Below are 24362 nucleotides of genomic sequence, written 5' to 3'. Positions count from 1 at the left end.
CTGCTAACATTATGATTAGGCAATACATTTTTATTATAATTATACATTTAAAAAGTATTTTTCTTGAGGATGTCAAATCAAACACCTTTCAGCCATCTAATTTCCAAACTTATTTTATTTGACTACCAGTTTCAGCAATTTACTACGCATTCTTCAGGCCCCTGACTGATGTGTAAGATGATTCCAACCTTGACTCCAGTCAAAATAGGGGCCAGAATTCAAATACTGGTACCTGTAGATTTCTGCTTGATACAGCCACCACTTCAACCATCATCTGGCAACTGTAGTTGGTTTTATCTAATAGTTGGCAAATGATGGTTGAAGTGATCATTATATCAAGCAGAAATCTACAGGTACCAGTATTTGAATGCTGGCCCCTATTTTGACCAGAACCAAGGTTGGAATCTTCCTATACGGGGTTCAGTCAGGGGCCTGACGATGGCATAGTACATTGCTGGAACTGGTAGCCAAGTAAAATAACAGTTTGGAAATTAGACAGCTGAAAGGTGTTTGATTTGACATCCTGCAGCGAACGGCTTGCTGTCATTGGCACCATCCCCAAAAGAGAGGAATTAAGAAACTACAACAGAGCACTGACTGCAAAATGTGAATACCCAGAGGGAGACTTCGTAAGCTAAGATAAAGTACCAACAAAGAAAAGCTCCTGTGCAGGAAACATGCAATTACAGAAAATATGGGCGCAAACGACCACTGAAAATTAAATCTGTCACAGCTAGTGAGGCATCAAGAACGTAAACATTTTTCATTGGTGTAGCAGAGGTAAAGGAAAAAAGAAGCAGATTTCCCACAATGTATATGACAATAGACATTGTAATTTATTCTTAAAATAGCCATCTCGCAGTAAAAAACATAATTTTCCAACTCACCGTCGCTTATTATTCACAGATTCTTGAGAATATTTCATTAAAGCTAGACATAAATATCTGGCAAACATAGCAGGATAATCCAGCTCTAGTCCTGGACGTCCACTGACTACCACTGAGTAACAAAACATTTTCTGGATTGCATTTTACATACAACAGTTTTTTAAGACAATAGTAATAATTTACTTTTCTTTCTATCTGTGTAATATCACTAAAAACATCATTTCCTTAGTCATTGTTTTCTCATGCTGTTAATTCATGTCAAATACATGTGAATCAGCGTTTAGCACCTATTTAGTCAAGTAACTATCAGTCAGTATGTTTTAGAGCAGTGTAAGCAAGATTGCAATGGGCTTATTACTTAACTAACTGTAACATACGAAACATGTAGCGACTCATTTCAGTTGTGTAGCATACAGTAACATTTGTTAAGGAATTAGCTGCAGAATTAATGTAATTACAAGAATGAAGTCTGTGTCTGCTTGGTGCTAAAGAGACAAGTGCTTCATATATTAGATTGAGCAGAGTGACGGCTGCTTCTCTACAAAAGTAAGGAGTTTTTGGATCCATTCTCTGAATTGAGGGAAACATGAGGTGATGTAGCAGGGCAGGTGTTCCTCATCATACATCAGTGTATAATGTATGCTTGCATGCGGAGCAGGATGAAGTAGGTAGAACTTAGAAGTACCGGTGCCCCCACACTGCCTTTACTTCAGTAGTCAGTGCTACATTAAGTGAATCACCACTAACATCATTCAAACCAGGTGGACAGTTGACTGAGCACCCATGCCTTTCTGATCATACAGTTGCTGCTGTCATATGCTTGCAATGATCAAAATAAAACTACTACTGATACTTTGCTAAGAAAAGTGAAAAGTGCCTCATGAATGAGAATTCCTATTTGCAGCACACCTGAGACTGAAAACCAAAATAACAATTAGAATTTAACAAAACAGGGCTAAGAGCAGAGCCCCTACATGTTTTCTCACGTTCTTGCAGTTTGATCTTAATTCCTAATAGCTGAAAGCACATGTTAGTGTTAATGAGTCCTTTTGGCTATCAGAATATTTATATGGCATTATCAAAATTTAATTGGTTTAACACTATTACCTTAAGCAATACTCCAATTTGGATTGAATATGATTCTGAATGTAATGTTAATCTGACGTTCAGTCCAACTCCTGACAACTTATGGGATGATGTCTGAACTGTTCTGACTTTGTGTTATCAGTCGCCTGAATTCTGGGAAGAATTGTGGCGTAAGTCAATGCCAAACACAGATAAGAGCAAAAATCTTCACTGCTGTAAGGGGTACTCACCTTTGCTGCATGTTCCACATATCGTAATTAGTAATATAACGAAGTTCATTTTGCTGAAAGACCAGGTGTTCACAAGTCTTTAAATAAAAATCTGTGAGCAGCAGAAATGCATGAACGGAAACAGCCTGAGACGTGGCGCTGTACTGTCATAATATTGTGCACACTCAAGCTGATACTGCCCATCCAGAGGTAGGGTGAAATGCGACATATTGCAGAGGACAGCTAGGCTTTGGTGGGTGGCTATGTTGAAATAGGCCATATCTGGCTTGAGGGTTTATGGGGTTGAGTTGGTTTGGTACACAGCTTTGAGTTGGGTTGAGTTCAGTGGGGTGGGGTTTTTTCTAGGATGGTTGGTGTGGTGTGTTGTGATGTTAGTGTTTCTTGTTGGATGGGAAGGTGGGGTGTGTTGAGGGATTTTCACGCAGGGCATTGTGTTCAGAGAATTAAGGTGTGTTATTGTTTGGGTATTTGCAAAATGATTGCGAAAGTTATTCACTGATTGATTTGACACAAGATATGAAGAGCACATCAGGGCACAAAAATACAGCACAAACCACTCCACATTCGAAGACTACCGTAAACAGAAACACCATAGACTAAGCAAAATAAAGATATAGGAACATCGTACAAACTAGTAAAGAAAGACATCCCCTGCCTCTTCAAGAAAATCTCACTCTGTCTTACTCTAAATTTCCCCTCCTTTTACTCCTTCAACGCTTGTTCCTCACCCCCTTTCCCTTCAAGTCACGCTCCATTCCACTCATCTTTGCCACACCCCTCCCACCTCACCACCATTACAACTTTTATGACTTATGAGCTGGATAGTAAGCCAAATTGTAAATATTTTACATTACAGGCAACTGACGTCTTCTGTTTAAATAAAATGAATGCATTTGGAGACAAAAGTACACGTTTCCTCATAGTTGGAAAGACCGATTTAAAATACCTTCAATAATTATAAAGCAACTGCAGACAGTATGCCCACACAAATGAAGAATTTTGCCATTTTTATCCTAACATACGTAAAGGAATCAGTCACTGTCACAATTATCAGTGAGTAGATTAGTGGCAATAACAAGTTTAGTAGATTAGCTACAGTTAAAATTTGTTAGCAAACTTCACAGAAGTAGTCTGAAGTGGTTGCTTAAGCCTGTTAATGTAAAACTTGTCACAAATCCTGAATGCTCTCACTCCATGAACGGATTTGCTGACCACTGTGTGTATGAAGGAAGGGGGTCGACAGAAGCGTCCGATCCCACGCGTCGGCTTTGACCCGTGACGTAAGGGTGTTGTCGTGTGTGACGTCATGACGGCGCGGAGTTTGGTTTGAGTGTGGCTGTCTCCAGTTCTGTTTTATCTTATTTTATTTACTTTTCTGATCTGTTCGTTCTATCTCGTGAGATTTTTTTTTTTTTAATTTAAAAACACTTATTACTTATTTTAATTATCTGTTTCCTCGAATTTCTGTTTTAGTTTATTATATTTATCTTTCTGATCTGTTCATTCTATCCCCTGAGATTTTTTTTTAAAAGACAAAAAAACACTAATCAAGCTACTGAAGCATCTTTATCTTCTATGGGTTGCAGGGGTCACGACCCCTGGGGAGGTGGGTGGGTATTCATGCATGGCTGTCTTCACTTACACGTTGTAGCTACGCAAGGCGTCTAAATTTGTTTATATTTAGTTTGCCCCCCACCCAAAACACCCCATTTCCCGCACTTGTCCCGTTAGTGTCATTAGGCTTCTTGTGGAAAGTGTGTGTGTTTGTTTTTGTTTCCGCCATATTTGTGACGTCATGGGTCAAAGCAGACGGGTGGGATCGGACGCTTCCTTATTTCCAAGGAAGGTATCCAAACAGTACCATTGCTAAGAAGTGAACAGAGCTTTGTACTGTTTATCTACCCTGACCAACATTTCTGAAACCTTGAAAATGAAGATAAGGGTTTATGCAAGATACACGCACATGAAATGTAATTTCATAGAAGCTGAGCAGGACCGACATGAATGGACAGAATAAGTAATGGAAAGTCTTGGACATACTAAAGGAAGTATCCTACAGGAGCAGAAAGAACCAGCAAGGCTTACGTCGAACAAATGATTACAGAGAACTGCATATGATAGCAAGCAAAGGAAGAGGCAGGAATCACGGCTCACAGGCAAAATACCAAGAGCTATCAGCTGAAAGAATATAGGAGGGTATTCAAAGTAAAAGAACATGACTGGAACAGAGTGGTAAAAGTGTGGTGGTGGGAAGGATACATGAAAATGGAGAGACTTACATGCACAACAGTACTCCCCAGAGTGTGGAAGTTTCTCATTACTATTTTTTTTATACAATACCGAAAAATGTGCTCTTCACTTTCCGACCTCCCCTGTGTACCATACTTAACATGGGGTGGAGCAGCAGGTGTGTGTGTGTGTGTGTGTGTGTGTGTGTGTGTGTGTGTGTGTGTCAAGAGGGTTTAAAAATAACTTTTAGATAATCTGTAAATGCAGGGAGCATCATATTTTATGACAGACTGCCCTTACACAAATGGTGTAAAAAAGGTAATTTTAACAGTAAATTAAACAACTACAGATTGTGTACGATGTAAGAATGTAAAATGAATTATTTATTTTGGATTTCTGTAAATATACACAAAATTGTGGGAAGAGTATTTTAAGATGCTGCTTTTTTGCACTTCCATTATTTTATGTAATTCAATATACAGTTCATCTATGCTGCAATGTAAACATTGTATACAATGTCTCAGATGGTCAACATCACTACCGACAGAGAGAAGGTTGAAAAATTAATTTTTCAACATTACTGTACTGTAAATATTTGTGCATGATATTAAATTGTGGCCTCTAGATATGCAAAAAGAAATGAGCAAAGTGGAGTGTAGCGTTAACGCACTCGACTCACAAGCAAAAGAAGTGGTCTTTAAATTCCGTGTACAGTGTTTTGAGACTCTGCTTCACTGCAATTTTCCTTCTAGTTACTTTGAACATTTTTCTTTTCTGATGGGCTTTACAGAAAACACTGCACCAGAAATGAAAACACATTTAGAATCAACTGTTACTGGGCTCATACATTAATCTTTTTTCACTGGAATTGAGGTCACTCAAAACTTTCTCAGTCCAGTTTTCTAACCTACCATATTGGTCGTCAATAATACAACTGTAAGCTACTCGTCACTCTCACCACATGGAAAAAAATGAACTTTATTAAATCTTTGTTTGTGGCTACAAGGGTTGGTAAAGTCACTTTTTCAAAAACAAATTTTGCAAAGTTCAGGGAGAAGGGAGGCGGGGCGAGTAAACTAAACGGGAGTCCACAAACTGTAAATAACTAAATCAACAAGAGACTGCAATCTAATATTCCACAATTCGGCGATTCTGGCGTGATGCACCATTACACTGCTGTGTCAAAAGCGAAAGTCACTTATTACTGACATGCTGACCTGTCGTCGTGATATGTAAGGGTTAGTTTCTAACTTTATAAACACTTTTATTCCACTGAAAGTACTTACTTCTTCGCCATATCTTGGGGATCAAAGCCACGACAATCTATCAGTGATTCCGCCACGCACTTCGTCATTGCAGTGTCATCTGTATATTGTTTTATTGGAGCTGCAAAACAAAAAAAAATGTACAAGTTTTCTATGCGTTGTAAACTGCAAGGTAGATGTTTACATTCAACAAAACCCCGGTACCTTTGAAAGGCGGGCCTTCAATTTTGTCAAAATATTGTTGAAGAACCGCTTTCGAAACACTGCTATCTCCCTCATATGGAGCACCCAGACAGTCTCCAAGAAGGCTACCTAGCATACAACCGCGGAATTTCTGCGACAGTGTGCTGATATCCATCTTTGTCATCACCTTCATTTGAAATAATCAGTGTGTTTATTTTACAACATGATTACTATCAGAGATCTTAACTGAGCAACGAGCTGATCATCAGTTCATTTCCATATTAAAGTACGAATTAATAGAAAAAACTTTATATGTAAATCTTACGGGCAGAATTCGTTGCATGACTGCTTTTGCTCGAGTAAGGTAACAAGGACGCTAGCGTAAGGGTATGACACGACTTTTTTTATTAGCACCTGTTACGTACTAGCAGTATTTGTGTAACATCTGTGGAAATGCTGTATAATTAGACCCTTGAAATGTGCGAGAAACCGTGTAATTACACGTGAATTACATTGTACTAGACGTTGAGTTGTATAATCCGCTGTCGGTATTTAAATAATATCGTCACAGCCAAAGCCATAGAGGAATTACAATTTTCAACCCAGTATTATTTTCAGCATTACATAATGAAAGAATAGCGCCCAAACACCCAAAATTAAAGTCAGACAATAACACCAAATGACCTTGGGCATGAATTTCCATTTTTCAATGCTGCTGAACTCATTCTATGAAGACTATCATGCCTGCTAACTACCCGTAATATTTGCGAAGTGACTGAATCTTGAGAAATTGTTTCTTAAGAACTACGAAAATTATACTAGTCTAAAACTTGAGTTTTAAGTACGTTAGGACTATGTTTCCCTTGACCGTGAACCGTTTATCTCTAGCTTTATATGTTGATAAGAGGGGCATGGCACAGTTGTTAAAGATGATGAAAGCAGTGCGAGTTCACAAATTTGGCGGGCCAGAAGTTTTAAAAACTGAAACCATCCCTATTCCAAGAATAAAACATAACGAGGTGCTTATTCATGTTAGGGCCGCTGGTATTAATCCCGCCGACACGTACATTAGAAGTGGTGGTTATGGACTCTTGCCAGAACTACCTGCAATTCTGGGGAAGGATGTAGCTGGAGAAGTAGAGGAAGTCGGCGAAACGGTGAAGAACTTTAAGGTATTACGCATTAGAGCCAATAATACAGCACAAATTATTTAGAGGTCCATGTTCCCACTCCAGATACTGACTCCCCGTTTCTTTTCTCTTTTACCTTATCCTACTTTTTGTAAATTTCTTATTGAACGATTGCTAATTACAAGGAATGATCATCTCACAAAGTTTACATGACTTTTTTCGCACTTTTTATTCAGCACCAAAGCTAAGCCATCTTAATTCCCATATTTCTGCCCTTATAGAGTTACTTGTTCCATCGCAGTGCACTCTTTAGTAACCCCTACCTGGCCTGATTTTCTCTCTTCATAGCCATCTTCCATCTCCCATGACCTGCTCCATCCAATATTGTTTTGTGTATGGCAATACAGATTTTATTGAGACTAGATCTAAAGCTTTCTCAAAAATTCATGTTCACCAGGTTGAGTGCAGTTTATTGCTTACTCACTGCTCTGTTTTATGATTTCATTCAAGATAAAACTACAATTTAGCCATTGTGATATATAGTCTTCTAATGTGAGTTTGTTTTTTGCCCTATTGAAATTCATGTTTTTCCCTATTTAGTTGCAAATAACTTTAGTGAATGTCTCGTACATAATACAGTGGAGGCTGATAGGCACACTGATTTTTAAATTTCTTTTTTGTCTCCTTGTGTATGAACTAAAACAATTACAGCTTTGTTCCAGCTTTTAAAAATTGTTTCACTTCACAGACATCCTGTAAATAATTTTGTAAGTTCCTTTTGTACCATTTTCCCTTGAGCTTTAATCATTTCTACTGAAACATCATTTTCTCGTGCCTGTCTTTCCTCATATATTTCATGGCATCATCTAACTTGTCTCCCAAAATGTTGTTGATTTTCATTATTAACTAGCTATGTTTGTGGTCCATCTCTTGAACAAGTATTTAAAGAAATGTTGAAAAGAAATGGTTCACTTGTTACAGTCCCCAATATCCCCATGGACTGGAACAGCATAACCATGTCCTTCGTCAGGGCTTTGATTATCTATCATCATGCCCAGAAATGATGGAAATTCTATCCAAGATCCTTCCCACCCCTATTAAAGTGGTATTCCATTGCCCATCAAACTACACAACATCCTGGTCGATCCCTATGCCACTCCCACTCTCAACCCTTGCCACAGGGATAATATCTCTGTTGAAGACCCAGGTACAAGACCTGCCCAATAAACCCACCCAGCACTTCCTACTCCAGTCCTGTCATAGGTGTATCTTACGAGGTCTGTTGAAAAGATTGCGGAACTTTGTACGCAAAATTTTTGTAGGCTTACCTTTTACTTACTGTGCATAATCTACTTTGAAATACTCTCCTCCACAAGTGATACACTGCTCCCAACGCCGTTTCCACTTCCGGAAGCAGTATTGGTAGGCCTCTTGCTGGACTGCACAAAGTACTGTCTGTGAATATTCTTTTATCTTGTCTGTCATTGCAAATCTTCATCCTTTCAATTGAGTTTACAGCTTCGGAAAAAAAAGGTCCGCAGGTGCCAGGCAGCACAATGACTTTGTTTTTTGCGCAATAGTCACACACCAACAGGGATGAATCTGCAGGTGCATTATTGTGACGCAAAGAGCCATGAAATGTCTCACCACGTCAGACCATTTCCTTCTCACATTTTCTTGCAGACACATCCCAATAGTACCACCGATTAACAGTTTGTTCCTGTCGCACAAATTCATGATGAATTAACCCTTCAAAGTCAAAGAAAACTAGCGGCATCACTTTTACATTTGACCTGACCTGACAAGTTTTTTTGGTCTGGGAGAACCTTTCCTGACCCATTGTGGAGACTGAACCTTGGTCTCAACATCATAACCATATATACCAGTCATGATTTTCTTAAGAAATATCTCGCTCTCATTTGCATGATCCAAAAGCTCTTCACAGATTGTGATGTGAAGGTCTATCTGGTCTTGGCTCATGAGCCATGGGATGAACTTGGCAGCAGCACAATGCATTCCAAGATTCTGTTTCAGGATTTCATGACATGGTCCAACTGAAATGTTACATTCTTGTGAAATCTTTCAGACAATCAGTCTGCAATTGGCACGCTCAATTTCGTTGACGTTCCTGGACGTATTGCTCCTCTAACTTGCCGTCTTGAAATTTGCAGACTGTGCAACACAATGCTCTACTCAATACAGCACCGAACAGTAGCCAACAGACATACAACAATGGCAATTACACATTAAACACAGGTGTGTGCAGAGATGCCAAGCGCATTTCACTCCAACACACCAGTGTCTCGAAATTACGAATGTTCCACAATTTTTTCAACAGATCTCATACACCATAAGAGGCAGGGCCACCTGTGAAAGGAGCCATGCCATACAGCAACTCTGCTGCAATCACTACACAGCTTTTTATGTCAGTATGCCAACCAAACAGCTGTCCACCAGGATGAATGACCACCAACAAACTGTAACCAAGAACAAACATGCAACCAAACACAACATGCTTGATTTAAAGGGCTGCGTCACAACCCAAACAGTCTGGATCCTTCCCTCCGTCACCAGCTTTTCTGAACTAAGCACTTTGGGATTGTCCTTGCTACACACCCTTCACTCCCAGAGTCCTCCTGGCTTCAACCTATGTTAACCCACTGTCCCAACACCTTCCACCCAACAGTTTTCCTTCTCTGTCCTGTAACCTCCTCCCTATCCAAGTCATATTCATAATGCGCTGCGTCTCACTGACTCCGATACCTGAGCATCCCATGCCTAGACCAAACACCTGCCACCCCACCCTCCCGCACTCCGAGCCAGAAAACCCGCTCCTACCTCTCACCTTCTCTCCCTCTATCCACCCCACCCGACAGAATTCCCAACTTCCAAAGCCCAACAACTGAAATCCAATCCCAGCAAGTGAAACTATTCTATGCAATTATACTAAGTAAAATTTTAACAGGGCAAGGAAAATGGGGCATGTGAGTAGAGGAGTGAATTACAGAGTGTTCTGGATAGGCTTATTAGCACTATCTGCAGTTAGAACTGGTGGGTCAGGCAAATAGACATATATTTATTTATTGCCATTATTTCTAGGTAGTTCATCTTTGTCCCTTTTTGTATGTTATGAGAGGCTTCATTTTGCACCTTGTAATTTCAGATCTAAGCAAATACTGTGCTGAACAGCACATTGAAGTGAAGTGTGTGGTATCGAGATAACAGCAGATAGTGCAAGTGTTATTATGCTTAAAACAGTTGTAATATATTGTATGTTTTTCAGTCGTAGTTGCACATTTTTTGTTTTATTTATTTTATTTTTATTTATTTATTTTATGTTCACAGTAAGGCTCTTTTAATTTCTTGGATCATCTTGAGATCTGTGTGTCTGTATCAGAGTCACACATCAGAATAATTTTCTGATTTCTGATGTGTGGTCGTGATACAGACTCAACAGGTTGCTGACTCAACCATGTAGACCTGAGGATGGTCCAGGGGGCCTGAAACTAGCCACAGTTTAAAAAATAAATGAATAAATTTCAAAAAATGTGAGCTGGACTGAGAAATAAACAATATATAAAAATTGTTTAAAAAGTGAATATAATTACTGTTCTCTCAAGATGAATATGTTGGCTTTAGTGAGTTATTAAGCTGTCAATTTACAGGACACCTTGTGGAAATCTGGATTTTTTTTTTCCTGAGACACATTGAATCATTTCTACTGCACCTATCTAGAAAAACTAATTCATTCAGTGTAATGGGTGACTTTAATGTGAACTTGTTAACAGATAATAGAAACAGAGTAGACCCTGACACCTGATGTGCTCTTAGAATGGAAGTGGTAGACTTTCCAATTAGGGTAACAGCCAGTTCCAATACCGGTAGTTTGTAGAGATGTATAGATATAATAATTACCTGTCAAAAATATTATTAATGGCCTTTCTGACCATGATGAACAATTCCTCACCATAAACCATGTAAATGTACAGAGAAAAGTAAATTTCTTGATAGTCTCCTCGGGTTTGCTGCTGGATCCTAAAAATCAACATGATACGATATTTCAGTGATACACCTATCTGCTGTCTTCAGGAGAATGCTACTGCTGTTGAGTCCCACTGAAAACTGATGCTGAGGCTGCAAGTTGTCATCCTATATAGGCCTATGTTTCTTGCATGGCACATGTTGCACCCACTACAATCACTGGCCCCAAGACTGGGCTGATGGTGCCACCCCTAGTAGAACACTGGCACAAATAATATATCACCCTCAACGACTATATTCGAACACTTGGGCTGGCCACAAAAAAGAACATTGTGTTTTGATTCGAGGTAGTAAAAGATTTCATATCCTGCTAAGAGGAAAACCCTTATCTTCATTAATCAAATTGTCTGCCACCCTAACTTCAGGAGCCTCTTTATAAACACTGTTCCACAAACTGCAAGTACTGGCAACTATCAAAGTCTTATCAAATTTCTTTGGGGTACATTGTTTAAATGAAGGACACAGGATGAAATTTGATGAGACTCTGATAGATGTCAACACTTCAGCTTTTTGAAATAGTGTTTATGAAGAGGCAATTGAAATTAGGTTGGCAGACAATGTGATTAATAAAGATAAGGGTTTTCCTTTTAGCAGGCCATGGAACCCTACACATGCATCAAAACATGACACTCTTTGGTGCAGCCAGCCCAAGTGTTTGAAAATAGTCTTTGAGAGCAATATATTATTGGTGTCAGTGGTCTACCAAGGGCAGCACCACCAGCCCACATGTGGGGGCAGCAACTGTGGCAGGTGGCACTCAGCAACAACAGCATTCTCCTGAAGATGGTGGACAGAATGATTGACAAAATATTGCATCATGTTCATTTTGTGATCTGGCGGCAAAAAAGGAGACTTTCAAGAACTATTACACTGGGGAAGCCTACAATGTCATAAAAGAAAATATCATTTGAAAAACTTGACGATTATAAACAAACACACCTTGGACAACTTTGATCGTCAGGTATGATACAGTATGCGAATTGGTGTCTATATATGCTGCTGTTGATGTTAACTCCAAATTCAATACATGTATTAATGAATTTTATTTGAAGAAATGTTTCCCAGTGAGATAGTAAGAGAAAACCTGTTTAAATAAGGTTATAAGCTTTGGATTACTAATGGCAGCAAAATTTATTGTAGAATGAAAAGTGAGCTTTATGCAGCAGCCGAGGGATCAATTGATCCCAATAAGATTAGACCTTGCAAACTGTACAGTAGAATTCTAAACAAGACCATCAAAGAACATATTCTTGAAAGCAGAAATTGATACCTCAATCAACAAAGTGTAAATTGATACCTCAAACAACAAAGTAAAACCTATCTGGAACTTCAAAGAAGGAAGGGAAAAGTGCAGTTTGTAGTTAAAATATCCAAATAAAAAATGAAGACAATCTTGTTAGTGATGGAAAACAGTTGCTGATATATTCAACAAAAGCTTTTTAACAGTAATGGAACAAATAAGATCCTGAGGCTCCGTAAATGAAGCCATGAATTTTCATTGAGCCAGTGTACCTTGAACAGTGAAAAGTAAAAACTCTCCTAGAGTTGACAACAGTTATGAATGGCAGCTTGCTCTAAATGTAGAAGAATATACACAAATGTAGCTGAGTAGGAAAAACAGTTCCATAATATCTGAATACAGCATTAGTAGTGTGCTGTTTGACACAGTTATGTCAATCAAATATCTAGGTGTAACATTGTGGAGCAAAATGAAATGGAAGGAACATGTAAGGATGGTAGCAGGAAAGGCAAATAATCAAATTTCATTTCTTAAGAGAATTTTAAGAAGGTGTGGTTTTTTGTAAAGGAGACTGTGCGTAGAACTCTAGTGCAACCCATTCTTGAGTACTTCTCGAGTGTTTAGGATCCACACCAGGTGCAGATTAAAGGAAGACATTAAAGAATTTGGAGGTCAGCTGCTAGATTTGTTACTGGTAACATCAGTCAACACGTGAGTGTTACTGAGATACTATCTTAACTCAAATGGGAATCCCTGGAAGGTAACTAACAAAACACTATTGAGAAAATTTAGAGAACCGACATCTGAAGTTGACTACAGAATGATTCTACTGCCTCCTTTGTACATTTTGCATAAGGACCATGAAGATAAGATAAGAGAAATTAGCGCTCATATGGAGGCATATATACAGTCATTTTCCTTTCACTCTATTTGCATGTGGAACAGGAAAGGAAATCACTAGTAGAGATGCAATGTGCCTCCACCATGCACTGTACAAGGCCTGTGGAGTATGCTGATGTAGATAATGAAGTTATTAAAATGCTGCTTCAGCCATGTAGCTAAAATTCTTTTCCATATTTTCAGGGCATCATTTAAGCAAGGAATAATTTCTAAAAGGCTTAAGTATGCAGTTGTAAAACCACTGTATCAGAAGGGAGATAAGGGAGATAATAACATCTGCCAATCTCACTACCCACAAGTTTTTCTAAAAACTAATACATGCCAGGATCATTAAGCACCTTAGTTATCATAACATCATCAACAAAAGTCAGTTTAAATTTCAGATACGGTTATCAGCAGAAGATACAATACTTACATTTGCAACTGATGTTTCAGTGTTCTACAACAAAAAAATTAAAATGGTTGGAGGGTTCTGCATCCTAACAAAAGCATTTGACCAGTCACCAAATACTTTTACACAAAGGTACATACTTAGGTATAGTGAAGCAGCAGTAAAGTTGCTTAATTCATACCTTTCTTTCTAACAGAAAGCAGAAGGTTGTACTGGTTGGTTGAGAAGGTGTTCAGCATTGGCAGAATGGGCGTCATCAAATGTGGAGTGCCTTGGGGCTCAGTTCTGGCTCCCTAATTTTTATTATTTTATTAATGGCCTACCTCTTTTCATAGAATATTGTAAATTAACCATCTCTACTGATGAGTGATGACATTATGGCACCAATTAATAGTTCTGTGCCGGCCACTGTGTCCGAGCGGCTCTAGGCACTTCAGTGCGGAACCACGCTGCTGCTACGGTCACAGGTTCGAATCCTGCCTCGGGCATGGATGTGTGTGATGTCCTTAGGTTAGTCATGTTTAAGTAGTTCTAAGTCTAGGGGACTGATGACCCATAGTGCTTAGAGCCATTTGAAGCATTTGAATAATTCTGTAGACAAACATAAGGTGGAACCTAATAAGTTTTAGGAATATTGTGAAGTGGTTTAACGGGAATGGTATTTCTGTTAATTATGGTAAAACAAGTTTTATTCAGTTTCACATAATCTCTAAAGCTGAAGAAATATGAGAAAAATGAGGTGGTTGGCAGGTAGCTAGCGTGAATGCTTTAAAATACCTGGGCTTACAATTCAATAACAAATTAAACTGGGCAAACCACATCCTGTGAACACGCAAAAGACTGTGTTCTGCAGCTTATACTTTACACACCATTTGCGCTTCTAAAAATATGGAAACCACAAAATCAGTTTATTATTGTTACTTTCATGTCATGCTGGTGTAGGGAATCACATTTTTGGAAATCAGCCACTGGCTAGAAAAGTGCTATATGCACAGGAAAAAGCCATAAGAAACATAACTGGAATCCATACCCTAGAACTGTATGCAGAAATCATTTTGATGAACTTAAAATCCTCACATACACTGCACAATATATATTATACATCTACATAGATACTCTACACTGTACAGTGCATGGTGGAGGGTACCCTGTACCACTACTAGTCATTTCCCTTCCTGTTACACCTGCAAATAGAGCGAGGGAAAAACAACTGTCTATATGCCTCAGTATGAGCCCTAATTTCTCATATCTTATCTTCATGGACCTTACACGCAATGTATGTTGGTGGCAGTAGAGTAGTTTGTCAGTCAGCTTCAAATACCGGTTCTCTTAAATTTTCTCAATATTGTTTCTCAAAAAGACTGTTGCCTTTCCTCCAGGGATTCCCATTTGAGTTCCCATAGCATCTCTGTAACACTTACATGTTGTTTGAACCTATTGTTAACAAATCTATCAGCCTACCTCTGAATTGCTTCTATGTCTTCCTTCAATCTGACCTGGTACAGATCCCGAACACTCGAGCAGTACTCAAGAATTGTTTGCACCAGCATCATTTTTGTGTTCTCCTCTACAGGTGAACCACTCTTTCCTAAAATTCTCCCAATGAACCAAAGTCGGCCATTCACCATACTTGCCACAGTTGTTCACACGATCGTTCTATTTCGTATCATTTTGCAATATTACAACCAAATATTTAAATGACTTGACTGTGTCAAGCAGGACACTGGTATCTAAACATTACAGGTTTGTTCTTCCTACTCATCTGCATTAACTTACATTTTTCCACATTTAGGGCTTGCTGCTGTTCATCACACCAACTAGAAATTTTGTCTAAGTCATCTTGTATCTTCCTACAGTCACCCAACTTTGACACCTTATTGTACACCACGGTATCATCAGCAAACAACCACAGATTGCTGTCTACCTTGTCTGTCAAGTCATTTATGTGTATAGAAAACAACAGTGGCCCTATCACACCTCCATGGGGCACTCCTGACAATACTCTTGTCCCTGATGAACACTTGCTGTTGAGGACAACATATTGGGTTCTGTTACTGAAGAAGTCTTCGAGCCGCTCACATATCTGTGAACTTATTCCACATGCTTATACCTTTGTTAAAAGCCTGCAATGGGGCACCATGTCAAATTCTTTCCGGAAATCTAGACATATGGAATCTGCCTGTTGCCCTTCATCCATAGCTTGCAGTATATCTTGTGAAAAAAGGCCATGCTGAATTTCGCATGAACAATGCTTTCTAAAACCATGTCAATTCATGGACATAAGCTCTCAGTCTCAAGAAAGTTTAATATATTTGAGCTGAGACTGTGTTCAAGGAATCTGCAACAAACTAAAGTTAGGGATATTGGTCTGTAATTTTGTGGGTCCATTTTTTTTGCCCTTCTTATATACTGGAGTCACCTGAGCTTTTTTCCAGTCACTTGTGACTTTGTGCTGGGTGAGAGATTCACAATAAATGAAGACTAGGTAAGAGACCAATGTCGTAGAATACTCTTTTTAAAACTGAACTGGGATCTCATCTGGACCTGGTGACTTGTTTGCTTTCAAATCTTTCGGTTGTTTCCCTATGCTGGGGATCCTTATTCCTATGTTGCCCATACAGAATCTGTCCAATATTCAAGTGACAGTATGTTTGCACGAGTCTCCTGTATGAATGATTTCTTGAATGGTAAATTTAAAACTTTGATTTCCATTTTGCTGTCTTCAACTGCCACACCAGACTGGTTAACAAAGGACTGAATGGAAGCCTTAGACTCACTTAGTGATTTTACATATGACCAGAACTTTTTCAGGTTCTTTTGCTAAGGTGTCATGGTGGTAGTTGTTTGCTCCTCCCATATATCTTTTCACAGACCCATGAATCTCTACTAACCTTCGCTTGTTGTCATTTGTGCATTCTTTTGTGAATCAAGAGTGCAACAGCCTCTGCTTTCTCAGCATCTTCCAGATTTCATTATTAAACCATGATGGATCTTTTCCATTTCCACTTACTAGGCACATAACTCTCCATACCACAATTTACAATCTGCTTAAACTTTGCCCAAAATTCATCTGCATCCATCTTACTGGAACTAAGCAATATCAATTCACTGCCTAAGTGAGATGCTAATAATAGATTATCTGCTGTGTCTGGCAGACACACTCTCCTAGCCTTCTTGACTAATTTATTAACTTTTACAATCATAGAAGCTATAATGACATCATGACCACTAATTTCCTTATCTGTACTGACATCATCATTAAGGCCTGGCCTGTTCGTAGCTACAAGGTTTAAGATATTTCCATTGCATGTGGGCTAGCTGCTCAAGACAGTTTACAGAAAATGTGTTCAAAAGTATTTCACATGATTATCTGCCTGTAACCCTTGAATCCAGTAACCCTTGAATCCATAGGCATCCCAGTCTATACTTGGTAGGTTAAAGTCGCACTCCAACCAGTATTACTTGTCTGGGTATTTATGTGCTATTGACCATAGACTTTCTTTGAATGACTCTACGACTGTCATAGAAGAATCAGGAGGCCGATAAAAACCTACACCTGTCATATGCGACTGGATAACTTCACTGTCACACTCAACTTCGACCTTAATAGAGGCAATATTTTCATCAGCTGCAATGAACACTCACCCTCCTATGGTCTCTAATCTGTCTTTCTGATATATCTTCCAAGACCCACTAAATATCTCAGAGCTGTCCACATGGGTTTCGGCCAGCTCTGGGTTCCAGGAATAGTTTGAGTGTAAGAACTTTCCTGGTGGGCAATAAATTCAGGAACTTTATTACGAATACTTCGACACGTTACTGCTAAAATTTTGACAACCGAAGTATGTTTATTCTGAATACCATCTGACTTCCTTGCTGTGTACTGACTGGCGAGCGTTCATTAGTACTCCCCAGTACCCTGCTACCCGAGTAGCTGCCTCCATTGTACAGTGCAATCCTGACCTGTCAAGGGGACTCCTACAAATTCTCACACTATATTGCAGATCTACAAATCTGCAGCTGAGACTGTCACAGAGTTGCTAAAGCCTTTGGTTGAGACCCTCCACTTGGCTCCCAACCAAAGGACCCTGATCAATTCCGGGAACAATGCTACAGATTGCGAGCTCTGCTTGCACCCCACACGCAAGACCAGCAGTCTTCACCATCCCTCTGCCAGCCTCCTGTATCAACTGAGGACGACCTCAGAACCCATGCAATGACAGGCATTGTGCCCATCTGAGCCACAACTTGGAGACCACTGTACCTTGCACACTTGATAGCCTCAGGCAAGGCTGTCTCCACATTTTGGATGAGGCCTACTGGCAGACATACCAAGTGCACATTGGCTTTCTATCCAGACCTGAACATTATCTTCCTATGTGACTCCATAACATGCCTAACATTGGAGCTCCCAATAACTAGTAAACCCCTTGCCCCTTGTTCCTGCTTGGAACCTGCTGAAGGAGTGGCCACCTGTCTACTCACAGGCTGAGTGGACGAGGCCAGGTAGCCAGTCTTCACATTAGCAAAACAAGCGACACCTGTGGTGTCCCTTGCAACACATCAGATTCTCTGCCACCGCAACACCCTGAGGTTGCAGCCTGAAGGTGACTGACCAAAGCCAAAAGTGCATTCAGCTGTTCATGAACTGCAGCCTTCCTCCTGCATCTGTACACAGCATGCTCACATCCTAACCATCCTAGCAAGACTAACTGAAGAACTAAACTACACTGAAGAGCCAAAGAAACTGGTACACCTGCCTAATACCGTTTAGGGCCTCCATGAGCACGCAGAAGTGCTGCAACACTACATGGCATGGACTCAACTAATATCTGAAGCAGTGCTGGAGGGAGATGATGCCATGAATCCTGCAGGGCTGTCCATAAATCCGTAAGCATATGAGCGGGTGGAGATCTCTTCTGAACAGGACATGGCAAGGCATCCCAGATATGCTCAGTAAGGTTCAAGGTTCATGTCTGGGGAGTTTGGTGGCCAGCGGAAGTGTTTAAGCTCAGAAGAATGTTCCTGGAGCCACTCTGTAACAATTCTGGATGTGTGGGGTGTTGCGTAGTCCTGCTGGAATTGCCCAAGTGCATCGGAATGCACAATCGACATGAATGGGTGCAAGTGATCAGACAGGATGCTTACGTACATGTCACCTGTCAGATTATCTGGATGTATCTGGGGTCCCATATCACTCCAGCTGCACATGCCCCACACCATTACAGAGCCTCCACTTGCTTGAACAGTCCCCTGCTGACATGCAGGGTCTGTGGATTCATGAGGTTGTCTCCATACCCGTACACGTCCACCCGCTCGATACAAATTGAAATGAGACTCGTCCGATCAGGCAAAATGTTTCCAGTCATCTACAGTCCAATGTCAGTGCTGATGGGCCCAGGCAAGGTGTAAAGCTTTGTGTTGTGTAGTCATCAAAGGTGCATGAGTGGGGCTTCGGCTCCAGTGTTGAATGGTTTGCATGCTGACACTTGTTGATGGCCCACCATTGAAATCTGCAACAGTTTGTGGAAGGGTTGCACTTCTATCTTGTTGAACAATTCTCTTCAGTCATTATTGATCCCATTATTGCTCAATCAATGTCAGAGATTTGATGTTTTACCATTTTCCTGATATTCATAGTACACCTGTGAAATGGTCGTACAGGAAAATTCATACTTTATCTCTACCTTGGAGATGCTATGTCCCATCACTCATGCACCAAATAAAACACCATGTTAAATCTTGATAACCTGCCATTGTAGCAGCAGTAACCACTCTAACAACTGTGCCAGACACGTCTTGCCTTATGTAGGTGTTACCGACCGCAGCGCCATATTCTGCCTGTTTATATATCTCTGTATTTGAATACACATGCTTATACCAGTTTCTGTGGCACTTCAGTATATAAAAGCAGGCAGAATCCTAGATATGCAACTTACTACACTCCTGATGTGTCACCAATTGATGCTGGTGTGTTAATCAGCTGTGGAGCTGGCTGTTCAGAAAGCAACTACTGTGCCACAGACTGAATGGATTTACACATACAAAAACACGAGATTAAGCCCCTAAAACACCCCTGACATCCAAATTGCTATTGAGTGGGTCCAGGAACTCACTTCTGAGCTTAAACACTTCCGCTGGCCACCAAAGTCCCCAGGCATGAACATTATTGAGGATAGCTGGGATGCCTTGGAATGTGCTGTTCAGAAGAGATCTCCACCCCCTCATACTCTTGCAGATTTATGGACAGCCTTGCAGGATTCATGGTGTCAGTTGCCTCCAGGACTACTTCAGACATTAGTTGAGTCCATGCCACGTCGTGTTGCGGCAATTCAGCGAGTTCGCGGGGACCCTACACAATATTAGGTAGGTGTACCAGTTTCTTTGGCTCTTCAAAGTACAATAGAATGTAACCATAACTAACTAGTAAAACTGATACATTCAGTGTCTTGTGATATATTCACAATAATTGTCCCAGTCTACTTTCATTCAACCACAATGGAATACTGGGAGCCCAGAAACTTGCATGTGGCAGTTGTGCTTATACCCATATTACAACAGCCTTCCAGGGCCCAAAGAGTTTGACAAGACAGGTGAAGAGTACTAAACCTTGGCACAGTTGTTTTCACATTAGCCTCAGCCTGCACCTGAGTTGTTTCCAGATTCTGGGGTCAAGATGATTTGCTGATAATGTGTCAACAGATTCTTCAAGTCAGTGTAATTTAGCAGTTATTCAGTCTTTTGTGACATGTAATGCTTTCAAGTCTAAAGGGGTACAGACTTTGACCACAGTCTTCAGTATGGGCTGATGAGCAGCCTATCCATCTATGTTTGCCACAAGGCAATTCATCAAGATGGCTTGCAGGTATTAACAGCTGCAGGGCATGAACATTTGGACTGTTACACAGTAACCTATCCAGTACTGCTTGTGAGAGCAGCTATGTCATACCGACTCTGCTGCAGTAATCCAATATCATATTGTGCACTCTTGGTGTTTTTATTTGTAGTGGCAGCTTTGAAATATTCTGCTTATTGTAATTTCCCACTTTTTACAGTGCTGATATTAACAGAAGTCTTCTTGGCCACTCGATCAGGTGCCAGTATCTGACTTGTACAACATTCAAATGACAGACATCACTGTGACTATCAGGTGTTTCTGTGATGGCAAACTGTGAAAGGAACACCTCTGAGTCAAGTACAGCTACAGTGAAGTGGACAGCAGGTGGAATGGTGTCAAAGTGACCACAGGAAGACCAAGTAAGGGGTGGAAATCAGGCATAAAGGGAAGAGCAGCTCCCTCGACAGCTCAGCACATCACAAATTCTTGTTGATGGTACTGAGTTGTGTCACTGAAATACTGTGCCAGGCAGACATTTGTACCTAGCCCACAAAGAATCCTACATATTAATCATTTATGGGAGAGGTACAGCATGCCATTCCTCAACTGCTGGTAGTACAGGGATGGACCCCTTACAAAATCCAACCAACCTTAAATGACTTTTAGTTGCTGATAAATTGTCAAAAGCAGACATTTATTAAGGAATGGTATTTAATTTTAACCATTTGAATGACACATGCAGGACATTACTACTTTTGGGTTCAGTGAGGTGCAAAAGTCGGATTAACTGAAGCCTTTGATACTGTTTTACCAACTCATAACCAAACTATCACCTTCCAATCTAACATATACCTTGAGATATGCTACAGATTTATCTGTCACCACAACAAACATTAAAAAAATCATATAGTCACAAAAGGTGATATTCTGTTCTCTATCTGTTTGTGTATGTATTACATCACTCAACCCAACATGATTAGTTCATGGGATGAATTTATAGAATAAAAATCTGCTTCAGTTGCCAGTATTTTCTTACTTTATTCTACAACCAGTTTCTAAGCTTACATCTTCAGATGCCACCAGTTGTGAACAAGAGGAGGGCCTACTAAGGTGCAAGTATATGGTGTGACATACTAAAATGAAAGCCACAGTTGTGGAAATTGATGTATTACATAATTATGAAAGGAGAAAATATAAAAATGCAGTAAGTGAAACAGGCGAAAAGGAATACAAACGTCTCAAAAATGAGATCGACAGGAAATGCAAAATGGCTAAGCAGGGATGGCTAGAGGACAAATGTAAGGATGTAGAGGCCTATCTCACTAGGGGTAAGATAGATACCGCCTACAGGAAAATTAAAGAGACCTTTGGAGATTAGAGAACCACTTGTATGAATATCAAGAGCACAGATGGAAACCCAGTTCTAAGCAAAGAAGGGAAAGCAGAAAGGTGGAAGGAGTATATAGAGGGTCTATACAAGGGCGATGTACTTGAGGACAATATTATGGAAATGGAAGAGGATGTAGATGAAGATGAAATGGGAGATATGATACTGCGTGAAGAGTTTGACAGAGCACTGAAAGACCTGAGTCGAAACAAGGCCCCCGGAGTAGACAATATTCCATTGGAACTACTGTCGGCCGTGGGAGAGCCAGTGCTGACAAAACTCTACCATCTGGTGAGCAAGATGTATGAAAGAGGCGAAATACCCTCAGACTTCAAGAAGAATATAATAATTCTAATCCCAAAGAAAGCAGGTGTTGACAGATGTGAAAATTACCGAACTATCAGCTTAATAAGTCACAGCTGCAAAATACTAACACGAATTCTTTACAGACGAATGGAAAAACTAGTAGAAGCCAACCTCGGGGAAGATCAGTTTGGATTCCGTAGAAACACTGGAACACGTGAGGCAATACTGATCTTACGACTTATCTTAGAAGAAAGATTAAGGAAAGGCAAACCTACGTTTCTAGCATTTGTGGACTTAGAGAAAGCTTTTGACAATGTTGACTGGAATACTCTCTTTCAAATTCTAAAGGTGGCAGGGGTAAAATACAGGGAGCGAAAGGCTATTTACAATTTGTACAGAAACCAGATGGCAGTTATAAGAGTCGAGGGACATGAAAGGGAAGCAGTGGTTGGGAAGGGAGTAAGACAGGGTTGTAGCCTCTCCCCGATGTTGTTCAATCTGTATATTGAGCAAGCAGTAAAGGAAACAAAAGAAAAATTCGGAGTAGGTATTAAAATTCATGGAGAAGAAATAAAAACTTTGAGGTTCGCCGATGACATTGTAATTCTGTCAGAGACAGCAAAGGACTTGGAAGAGCAGTTGAATGGAATGGACAGTGTCTTGAAAGGAGGATATAAGATGAACATCAACAAAAGCAAAACAAGGATAATGGAATGTAGTCTAATTAAGTCGGGTGATGCTGAGGGAATTAGATTAGGAAATGAGGCACTTAAAGTAGTAAAGGAGTTTTGCTATTTGGGGAGCAAAATAACTGATGATGGTCGAAGTAGAGAGGATATAAAATGTAGGCTGGCAATGGCAAGGAAAGCGTTTCTGAAGAAGAGAAATTTGTTAACATCCAGTATTGATTTAAGTGTCAGGAAGTCATTTCTGAAAGTATTCGTATGGAGTGTAGCCATGTATGGAAGTGAAACATGGACGATAAATAGTTTGGACAAGAAGAGAATAGAAGCTTTCGAAATGTGGTGCTACAGAAGAATGCTGAAGGTTAGATGGGTAGATCACATAACTAATGAGGAAGTATTGAATAGGATTGGGGAGAAGAGAAGTTTGTGGCACAACCTGACCAGAAGAAGGGATCGGTTGGTAGGACATGTTCTGAGGCATCAAGGGATCACCAATTTAGTATTGGAGGGCAGCGTGGAGGGTAAAAATCGTAGGGGGAGACCAAGAGATGAATACACTAAGCAGATTCAGAAGGATGTAGGTTGCAGTAGGTACTGGGAGATGAAAAAGCTTGCACAGGATAGAGTAGCATGGAGAGCTGCATCAAACCAGTCTCAGGACTGAAGACCACAACAACAAACAACAACAACATAATTATGGGAATATAAAAGAGTGGCAGTTGGGCCAGCTACTCACGTAGAATCGAGCCGTGTCAAGCAAGCACATGGGACTAAAACAAAAATACTTACCTTGGGAAGGGTTCTGGACAGAAATGAACTCAATGATAATGTAAAAAAAATAAGTAACTGAACTCATGTGTAGGACTACCAACCACAGCACCCACCTGGACAGATCTCACGTAGAACCATTACCCTCAGCCCTGGTCCGCAAACAGATTTCCCATGCCATATCCCCACACATCCCCCATCCTCCCATCACTTCAAGAACCAGCTACAAAGTAGTGCCCCCTTCTTCACCCAATATCATCCTGGACTGGAACAACTGAACTGTGTCTTTCACCAGGGCTTTGATTATCTATCATCATGCTCAGAAATGAGGGACATCTTACCCAAGATCCTACCCATCCCTCCTAAAGTGGTGTTCTGTTGCCCTATCAACCTCCACAACATTAAAGTGTATCCCTGTGCCACTTGCAATACCAACCCTTTGCCACAGGGTTCATATCCGAGTGGAAGACCCAGGTGAAAGACCTGCCATAAACCCACCCAGCAGTCCTGTCAGGAGTTTATCCTACAACATCGGAGGCTAGCCATTTGTGAAAGCAGCTATGTCATACCGTCTCTGTTGCAATCATTGCTCAGCTTTTTATATTGGCATACTACCAATCAGCTATCCACCAGGATGAATGGCCACCACCAAACTGTTGCCAAGAGCAAAGTGGACTTCCCTGTGGTACAACAATAAGCTATACATAACATACTTGATTTCAGTTTCTACTTCACGACCTGGGCCATCTGAACTATGCATATGTGACTTAGCCTTATGAGACATTCTGCCACCCT

General features: G+C 40.3%; 2 protein-coding genes across 2 annotated transcripts in view; one reads left to right on the top strand and one right to left on the bottom strand.

Annotated features, from left to right (window-relative positions):
- The window catches only part of LOC124794771 (ADP-ribosylhydrolase ARH3-like), a 35595-nt gene extending 29230 nt beyond the window's left edge, over nt 1-6365 (bottom strand). The window contains exons 1-3 of the mRNA XM_047258397.1: nt 6206-6365; nt 5902-6067; nt 5719-5818 (exon numbers count right to left, since the gene is read on the bottom strand). Coding sequence (XP_047114353.1) covers nt 5719-5818; nt 5902-6067; nt 6206-6223 — 284 coding nt within the window. The 5' untranslated portion in view covers nt 6224-6365. The remainder of the gene's footprint in view (nt 1-5718; nt 5819-5901; nt 6068-6205) is intronic.
- A 6-nt stretch (nt 6366-6371) lies between these two features.
- LOC124794772 (quinone oxidoreductase-like) overlaps nt 6372-24362 on the top strand; it is an 85669-nt gene continuing 67678 nt past the window's right edge. Inside the window, exon 1 of the mRNA XM_047258398.1 lies at nt 6372-7052. Coding sequence (XP_047114354.1) covers nt 6735-7052 — 318 coding nt within the window. The 5' untranslated portion in view covers nt 6372-6734. The remainder of the gene's footprint in view (nt 7053-24362) is intronic.

This window comes from Schistocerca piceifrons, chromosome 4 (genome assembly GCF_021461385.2).
Source record: "Schistocerca piceifrons isolate TAMUIC-IGC-003096 chromosome 4, iqSchPice1.1, whole genome shotgun sequence".
Lineage (NCBI taxonomy): Eukaryota > Metazoa > Arthropoda > Insecta > Orthoptera > Acrididae > Schistocerca > Schistocerca piceifrons.
The sequence above is the reverse complement of the archived record's forward strand: the minus strand, read 5'-3'. Positions and strand labels throughout refer to the sequence as shown.